The 9,974-nt window shown below is 37.3% G+C and overlaps 1 protein-coding gene across 1 annotated transcript in view; it reads left to right on the forward strand.

The window, feature by feature from the left end:
* Positions 1 to 9,974, forward strand: part of ARHGAP42 (Rho GTPase activating protein 42) — a 387,979-nt gene that overhangs the window by 236,902 nt on the left and 141,103 nt on the right. The window contains exon 4 of the mRNA XM_006833754.1: positions 872 to 943. Within this exon, the coding sequence (XP_006833817.1) occupies positions 872 to 943 (72 nt within the window). The remainder of the gene's footprint in view (positions 1 to 871; positions 944 to 9,974) is intronic.

A 9,974-nucleotide genomic window follows, 5' to 3' on the forward strand; every position in this document is an offset into this window, starting at 1 on the left:
TGTTTAAAAATAGAGTGATATATTGTTAGCGTATGTTTTTCTCTTCGTCTTAGCATTTGCTGAGTATGTAATAGGTTATGTTTAGTTATCTCAGTGGTACAAGTTATACATTTTGTGAGCTGTGTCTTGTTTTTATTTTAATGTTTTCTAAAATTTATTTCAAGATTTCTATCCAGCATGTTGTCCTTAGAAATCCATACCTCTACATTTAGTTCTTATCCTCTGTACTTCCCTCTTCATACCATGCTTACAGATGAAAATTAAGAGATTTGTATACTTTGAATTTCCCATTAATCTTGATTTGAAACTAAAATACTGTTTGTACAGGTGAAATGGGATACTATTTTAGTTAGGTTTGAAATACTATTAGAGTATTTGGGCAAATCCCGAGTGTAGGGAATCTAATTAAATAGGGAAGAATAAGCCTTATTTTGCTTTGCAATTATAAAGTTGTAACTGTCTAGTGGTAGAATCGAGAGCTTTTGGTTGGTTCAATTTTAAAATTACGCTTGAACTGACTACAGTCAACCAGTGTAATTCAAGCTATTTGAAAGTATGATATCCCATGTACTGCTTCTTAAATAAACAATTTATATACTGAAGCTAAAACTTTACCATGTGCATTTGTTTTCATATTATTCACGTTATTACACATGATTGTTTGGATCAGATAAAATAATGTTTGAAAACAACTTAATTATAGAACAGAAAAACACCATATAAAATGTAATGTCTTATTGCATTGTAGGGAATGAACCAATAGAACAAAAGTTGTATATGTTAAAATGAGTTAAATATGGGAACCGTTTCTTTTCAATATTATTTACATGAATTTAAACAAATTTTAATGCATGTTCATTTTTATTTTCAGATTCAAAATGCTAATGATGTATTAATTGCGCCACTTGAGAAATTTCGAAAAGAACAGATAGGTGCAGCAAAAGTAAGTGTTACATTTTATTATTCTCCGCATGTTCTTCTGATACTTAGAAATGACTTAATTTCAAATGCTAACATATTTGAAATTAGAATGACCTTTTAAAATATTCTGTGTGTCGTTTTTAACTTTTTTGAACAGAGCCTATTACAAAGACTGGGATTCTTTTAAACATAAAAAGATCTTCTGCTGCTGCTGAATAGAGAAAAAGTCTGTATAATATCAGTCAATTCCCCCCCAGCCAACAGTTGTAGCAACTTAACTGTTTTTAAAAGAGGATGAAATTATACAAAACAGTATGTTGAGTCTTATTCCTGTTGCCTATATAAAATTAAAATTGGGTGCAGAGTATATTGTAAATTCATCTTAAACTAGTCTTTGTGTTTGTTGTTGTTAATAGAAATATGTTTGTGGAAAAACTTTAGACGTGTGTCATAAATATTTCATTTGAATTAGTGTTTAATTGATCATATTCCCATCAAAATTTCTCTGAAACCAATGATTTACTTCATTTTGGTTAACCAGCATCATGTAGGCACACAGGATTTAGAGATTCCAAAACATCTTCCCTTCCTTTTCTGAAGTTTTCTGTTTAGTTGATGGTGTGCCATTCAAACAGTGCTATCCACTCTACTGCAGTTATTTTTCCATCTCTCATTAACTTTTATCTGAAATAGGAAAACAGCCTACAACTTGGTCTTCCCATCTCCATTTTCTTATGCATTTAACACATTTTTTCCATGTCCCTTTTCCAATGAAGAAATCTTTAATGGCTCTTCTTAAGAGATAGTTTAATGCTGACAGTGAAAGCTCTCCATAGCCTGTCCATTTGCTGTGTTTCTGTATATCCCTATCAGGCATGGTGGCCTACTCATACGGCTCTCTACATTATATAGACCCTGACTCTGTATCCATATTTTTGTCCAAACCTTTCCCCTGTGCCTAGATAGTTCTTACTCCCTACTTGTTGAGGTCTTGCAAGCTGTCTATGGTATATTTGATATTCTTGCACCAGAAGGGGAAGTCTTCCATTGATAGGTATTTTTTTATAACAGATAGCTCTCCCTTTCCAGAATGGATTTTTCCCCCCTCTCATACAGTCTGTTGCTCCTTATATGTGTTAAGACAAAAAAGGCCCCAGATTTAAACATGTTTTGTAGAGACCTTTTTATTCAGCCTCAAACAGTACAAAGACAACTCAAACATTATCATCCAAATGAAGAAAACCGTCAGGATGCACACAGTTCAGAGGCCGATGGAGTCTGCTGACTCACACACATAGTTTTCATTATATGTGGTAGAGAACAAAGGCAATCATAATGAGGTCATGATTGGTAGTAGGTCAATCTATCTCAGTTGCAGGCAGGACTACAGAAGCTGGGAAAGGATGTGATTGGATAAATACATAATTGTAGGTTAAGAAGGTTACAGGATTGTTTCTAGGGTTTTGATCACACCCTTAGGCACAGCCACAAGGTAGCTACAAGACAATACCATGATCCTCAATTCCCAAATTGTCTGATTAGCTATTTTCAGGTAAATGCCAAGGCAAGTTCCCTAGTTCTTTGTGTGAGCATCTTTCTTGATCCTAATCTGCTTCCAACCATACTTTTCTTTAGAGCAAACTGACCCTCTTTGGGCTTGCCCCAGATAGGGGCAAGCATTACCATAGTGCTGACTTAATGGTCAGCAAGCATTGGAGTCCTGGTGTGATGCTGTGGGTTAATGCACCAGACTGCAAAGCTGTTTGAACTGCCAGGTCGGTGGTTCAAGCTCACCAGTCACTCCTTGGAAACCCCATATAGGGTCCCTATGGTTTGGAATCGACTTAATGGCACTTAACAACAACAACAACAAGTATTGGGGAAGTAACAGAGAACTCAAATGGTATTTTACCTTACTTATGTCAATACACAAAATGGAGTGAGGGTTCCTGCTGTAGACTGCAGCCTTTCATAAATACCAAGTGTTTTCTAACTTAAGCTCAAGTGCAATACTTGGATTAGAGTTTTATGCACAGTCTCCCATCAGTGGTAAGTAATTATTAGCCCAGAGACTAAATCAAAACTCTTTCTTTTTGTTAATCAATTCAGTAAATTTCTATCAATATAATGCTTTGTTTAAGCCACAGTGGCTATCCTGGTGTTTGATAAGGGTCAGGGATAGGACTGTAAACAAGACAGACATGATCCGTGCGCTTAAGTCCCTTATTATCTTTTGTGGAAAACAGACACTGAACTAATTACAAATGCACTGAAGATTATGATGCAAAATTGCAGGGGTCTTTGATGATTTGTAATTGATGGACCTGACCTTGTCCAGAGAAACAGGAAATGCTTTCTGGAGGAAGTATTGCTTAAGTTAATTGATGAGAAAGAAAGGGCTTGGAATGGGGATACAGGGCTGGAAAGGGAAGACTATTCCAGATAATTCAGGAAAGGAAACAAAATGGCTATAAAGAAAGACCACGAAGAAGGAAAGAGTCTTTTAGAGTATTTTAAAGGAACGAGGTCCAGTATGTGTGTAATATTGAATGCCAGAGGGACAGGGGCCACATGCAGAGGATCCATAGTATTTTATTACTTAAAAGCATTGGTAAGCCATAGAAAAGTGGTAAGCTGGGATGTTTATTACATGTGTATTTCAAAATACTACTTTGTCTGTCATTAGCATTCATAGATTGGAGGAGGCAAAACTAACTGTGGGCCTACTGGAGTCAGGAATTGGTAGTGGCTTTAGAAGAGTCCCTGAGTGGTCCACGTGATGAGCTTCTCAGCTAATCAAAAGGTTGGAGATTGAAGTCTACCCATAAGCACCTTGGAAGAAAGGCTTGGTAATATACTTGCAAAAGCTCAGCCATTGAAAATCTTATGGAGCATAGCTCAACTCTGACAAGCCAAAATTGGACTCAACAGCAATTGTTTTTTTTTTAGATTTAGAAGGTGACAGTAACTGTGGAGACAAGGGGAACTGTGAGAACTATTTCAAAGGTAAAATAAAAAGAATAAAACTTAGGTTTCCTACTGTGAAGCAAGGAATGGGTAGCTTTCAAAGATGACCCCAAGGATTCCAGGTTCCATAACAGGGTGGTTGTTGGAGATACTTGATGAGATAGGCAGAATTTATGTTTGAATGTTAGAGATGATGAGTACAGTTTTAGAAATACTGAATTTGGAGTTCCTCTGAGAAATCTAAGTAGAAATGAGTTGGCAAGTGTATTCAGATGAGAGTTAGAATTTTTGTCCTCTTGTTGTTAGCTATTCATCTTGCATACTTCAGGGATCAGTTCTTGGAGAGGGACATCATGCTGGTCAAAGTGGAGGGTCAGTGGACAAGAGGAAGATGCCCAAGGAGAAAGATGGATTTACACAACGGTAACAGCTGTGGGCGCAAATGTTAACAGTTGTGAGGACGGCGATGGCTCTGGAGTGGGCAGTGTTTCATTCTGTTGTGCATGGGGCCACTATGAGTCAGAACCAACTCGATGGCACTCACCACCACCACCAACAAAGTGTTAATTAAGGAGCTCTTGTGGTACAGTGGCTACAGCACTCGGCTGCCGACCAAAAAGTCAGTAGTTTGATCTGTCTAACTGCTCCATGGGGGAAAGAAGAAGCACTCAGCTTCTGTAAAGATTTAAAGCAAGAGAACCCTTAAGCAAGAGCAGTTCTGCTCTGTCCTGTTATGTCCCTATGGGTCTAGATTGTGAGAAGTGGGTAGGTATTAATTAAAGTCATAGAAATAAATGAGATTTCCCCAGAGCTAGAAGAGGACCTAGGAACAATAACCTGAGAACTCTCACCATTTTATGTTTGGAAAGAGAAGGTTAAGACAGCTAAGGAGGGTACTACAGAAGTGTCAGGAAAAAGGATAACATTACGAGTATTATACCTTTTCAAATTACAGCTACTATATATTTTAAAAGACTTTAAGGAGGCCAAAATCTCATTTTCCACATTTGGTGTTCTATAACAATGAAAGTCTTTTCAAGAATAATAATAGCTAATCTTTCTTGAGAGCTATGTGACAGAGCTTCACAGATCTATTACATCTGTGACCTAACTTAATGCTCATAAGTAGCTGTGAGGTAGCTGCTGGCATTTCATCTGCTTTAAAAAATGAGGAGACTTATGAGGTAACATACACTAGGTCACAGATAGGAAGTGAAAGAATGTGGACCTATAGCTATTTTTTCTTTTAGAACCTCAGTGTACAGTAGTTTACTTTGTCTATGATATTGCATATAAAATTAAGTTGAAACTTCATGTGAAATTCTTTTATTAGTTTGGGTCATACAAGTTTTCTATCCCCTCTAGAAGACTATATTTCATTTGCCTGTGTATTATTCTTTTCTGATATAAAGATTTAGCTTAAAGTTGTAATGTCCTGATCAGTAGCACTTTTCAGGCACCTCAACTGCTGAATAGAAAACTAAAAACACCTAACACATACTATGTCTTTGCTTCCTCATGGGAGATTAAAGGAGAACTGGTGTAACCAAAAAGTCAGGTACTAACTCACAAATCTGTTATTTGGAACCAACAATCTCTCCATGGCTATTGAAAATAGTCTAGAAACCGCTATGGGCCATTTCTATACTAGGAGTCATGGAATTGTCCCAACAGTAACAGGGTTTTTTTGTTTGTTTTGTTTTGTTTTTATGAGGGAGGTTAAATCTTGAGTGGTAGTTACTCTGTGCATTTTGTCTGCCTGGTGCTCTTGTTGTTGTTAAGTGCCATAGAGTCGGTTACGACCCATAGCGACCCTGTACAGGGTTTCCGAGGGTGTAAATCTTTACGGGAGTAGAAAGCCTCATCTTTTTCCCGCGGAGCAGCTGGTAGTTTCGAACTGCTGACCTTGAGCTTCGCAGCCCGATTCGTAACCACTACGCTACCAGAGCTCCTTGCCTGGTGCTCTTAGTTCTCAATTATTTCCAAGCTAAAACATCATTCTTATTTCGTAAACAGTTAAGTGCTGTTGAGTCAGTTCCATCTCATACTGACCCTGTATAGGGTTTCTGAGGTGAGTTTCAAACACCAACCTTGTGGTTCAAATCCATCTTGTGGTCCAGTGCTTTATCCTGCAGCGCACACCAGGACCCATATGTTAAAGTGTCATTGAGTCATTTCCGACTCATTGCGAATCTTTATATGGTTTCCAAGGAGAAGCTGGTAGGTTTGAACTACTGACTTTGCAGGTAGTAGTCCACTGTTTATCATACAGCTCCACATATATGTATAGGTCAATTTTGTTTTGATATTGTGGAAACATCTTGGGAGGAATAAAAGCATTTGAAGGTATTTATTTTTCAATTATTTTACTCTCTGTTTGACTCAGATATTTGCTTACTTTGCAAGTAAAGTGAATTCTGGAGATGACACTGTGCTGCATGTCTCAGTCTTTGCCATGGAAGTTTTCCATATGTATTTTCAGGCGGATTGGCTCTCTAGAAGGCAGATTAAGTGCAAAATCTTCCACTGTAGTCAGCGTTGTCTCAGCTTGGTCCACACCGGCAAAAAGCGGAAAATGCTGAGTCAAAGTGGCCTTCTTCTCACAACCAGATGAAATTATTTAACCAAAGTGGATGAGGCCCACAGCCACAAACATCTCCTTTGTAATGTGTTCTAAGGAGCTTTGAGACACCTGATACTTTACTGTGGAAAGGAAGGCCTTCAGTAAGTTCCAGTTGTGGGAAAGAAACATCGCTCATCTGTGAGAGGTATTGGGAAAGATTAACGATGGGGTTGTTGAACTGAAGGACAGAAAGGGATGGGTCCTGCTTTTGCATAGCTGGAGATTAGAAGAAATATATATAAACAGTTGTCAAGAGTGTATTTATTTAAAGGATCTTGGTCTAATAGTATATACAGAGTAGAATTGTATTGTAGGCCAGGCATATTACAAGTGCCATATGGTTCGATTGAATATATTTGGTTTCTTTAGTTAACCTCCTGACATATCACTAGTTTAAATTTTAGAAAATGAGAGAAAAGCAACAATTTAGAGTAATTAAAGTGAACTAGAAACTTTGTTATTTGAGTATATCCAGAGTAACATTATCACAACACAAGATGAATCATATCCTTCTCTTCACACTTCATGCATAAAACTGACAACTATATATTAGCAGTTGTATCAGAAGTCTCCTTCTTGCCCACTAAAGAATAAGTTATAAGTTCCTTCCGCATTTTCACAGTTTGTTCCTACATGTATTGGCTGATATAGATAAGTAGACTGTAATATCCAAGTTTCTAATCAAACAGATGAATTATACAAAAAAAAAAAAAAAAATTGTGTGGGAGCACATATATATGTTGTTATGTCAAAAACAAAAATAGTACAAATTTGTTTCTTTCAGGAGTCCTGGTATAGTACTATAGAATAAGCACTGGAATGTTAACTGCAAGTTCAGTGGTTCAAACCCAACAGCAGCTCCTCAGAAACCCTACCAAGGGACGCTATGTGTCAGAGTTGACTAGAGAACACTAACAACAACAGTTGACTTCAAGTCAGTTCTCAGTCATGGTGACTCAGTGTGTGTAGGCTGTGACCCATAGGAAGCAGATCACCTGATCTGTTTTCCAAATCACCTCTGGATGGTTTCAATACACTAACCTTTCATCTGGCAGCTAAGCGCATCACTCAGGGACCATGCCAAACTATTATAAATTTTAAGAGATTTTAAGGAGGCCAAAGTCTTATTTTCTACATGTACAAACACAGACGAGATAGCTGGTTGGTGACAAAGTGACTAAAACTCAGTTCCTCGGATCAGTAACGTATCTTTGACGTCACCATGCTACTTTTTCAGAATTGGGTTGTTGGGATTTTTTGTGTGTGTGTGTGTGTGTGTGTGTATGTGTGTGATAAATATTATTTTTCTTTACATTTAGCAAATAAATGATTTACTATGAAATGGATCTTCCTTATAAAAATTTTTCAAATATGCCCAAGTCAGTCACCTTGAACTAAGCTTAGTAGATATGTTTCCCTTTCCTTGTCCCCTAGGTGTCTGGAGTACCCAGTACACAGCAGGTACTTAACACTGGCTTGTTTCACTGAAGATCAAAGAGTCTTGAGAAATTATACCGCTAAAAGTTAAAAGAAGGAGCTCTGGTAGCAAAGTGGTTACGAATCCGGCCGTGACCCTTAAGGTCAGCAGTTCGAAACTACCAGTTGTTCCGCAGGAGAAAGATGAGGCCTTCTGCTCCCATAAAGATTAACAGCCTTGAAAACCCTGCACAGGGTCGCTGTGAGTTAGAACCGACTCCATGGCACATAACCACCACCACCAAAAGTTAAAAGATACCTTTTTCATTTCTATGTGAAATATTTTTTCAAGACTCTGGGTTTTATTTTTAATATGACCTTAACAAATATCACATGAACATTTTTTTCTATGGTTTTAATACAGAAAATAAACAATGCATTAGACACTTCAAAACGGACCTGTATTTTCACTGTGTTGATTTCATGTTGGAGACTGTAAGTAGAGCCTGACAATTCTTGTCCCTTTGTGCTGTCCATAGAAGGGTTTTGATCGTGCCTTTAAACATTTGTTTATTGTTTTTGAACATGACCTGCACATGAAATTATTTTGGTTTGTTGTTTCTAAAAACCTATGAAGAGTTGTCACAGTTAATTCCTGTGAAAAATGCCTGTAGTCAAGTTTGTTGTCTCAAATAAATAAAGAATTTAAAAGAATCACACATGCTTTCATTTTACAAATTGTATACTTATTACCTCTCGATTGAATAATTTGTCTTACTCATTGGATAATACTTTGGAGACATGATGAGAACAATGACATGGTGTACAGGGTCAAAGTAGAGATTTAATAGCTCATCTAATTTTTCTGCCCATTATAAAGAGGTCCTGCAGAATAGTCAGCAGTTGTTTTTCATGCCCTGCTTCCTTGTGGACAGAGGTTCTATCATTGATTGTAATGGTACCAGATTCCTCTAGGCAAACTAAAGCAGATTACCAGAATTGTATTCTGAAATGCCACTTGGTGGGTTTGAACCACTAACCTTTTGGTTAGTAGTAGCATTTAACCATCAGTCATAGTAATCCATAGCAGCAGTTAATCATTTACATTACCCAGGAACTCCATTTACTTATGTGTACACCACTTCCAGAGAGTCAGTTCTGGCTCATCTTTAGGACCTGATCTGTAGGACAGAATAGAAATGCCCTTTAAGGTGTCTGAGATTGTAAACCTTTACAGAAGCAGACAGCTTCAACTTTCTTATATGGAGAAGCTGGTGGGTTTAAACTGTTGGCATTGCGATTAGCAGTCCAGGGCTTAACCCATAGCACCTCCATGGATCCTCAATTACATATATATAATTGAGTGGTTCTGCAGGAAAAAGATGAGGTGTTCTGCTCCTGTAAAGATTTACAGCTTCAGAAACTCTGTGCAGGGTCACTATGAGTCGGAACTAACTTCACGGAATACTACCATCACTATATGTATGTATATATATATCAAATAACCAAAAAAAGTCAGTAATAACAAAAAATATATATCAGTAATTCCACAAACTATATATATATAGTTTGTGGAATTACTGATATTTGATTATTTTTTAGCAATAATAAATTAATCCTTCTAATAATAGTTTGAGTCATGGTATGGCCCTATGGGCTAATGTGCTAGACTGCAAAGTTGGTTTGAACTGCAAGGTTGGCAGTTCAAGCTCACCAGCCGCTCCACGCATACCCTATACAGCGTCGCTGTGGGTTGGAACACTTAATAACAATAACAGTTAACCAAGTCTTTCTCCACATACTGTATATTTAAATTAATTTAGCCCTCAAAACCATCTTATTAGATAAACTAATTATTAAAACTAATTTATAAAGAAGGGAACCCATATGCAGAAATGAGACAAATTGACTGAGGTAATGCGATTAATAAGGCACAGAGGTAGACTTTGAGCAGAAATTATGCTCCTTGGAAGCCCTATACAGGGTCACTATGGATCGGGATCAACTCGACAGCACTTAACAAACAAAATATAAATATAAATTAATA

Source organism: Chrysochloris asiatica, unplaced genomic scaffold (assembly GCF_000296735.1).
Source record: "Chrysochloris asiatica unplaced genomic scaffold, ChrAsi1.0 scaffold00008, whole genome shotgun sequence".
Taxonomy (NCBI): domain Eukaryota; kingdom Metazoa; phylum Chordata; class Mammalia; order Afrosoricida; family Chrysochloridae; genus Chrysochloris; species Chrysochloris asiatica.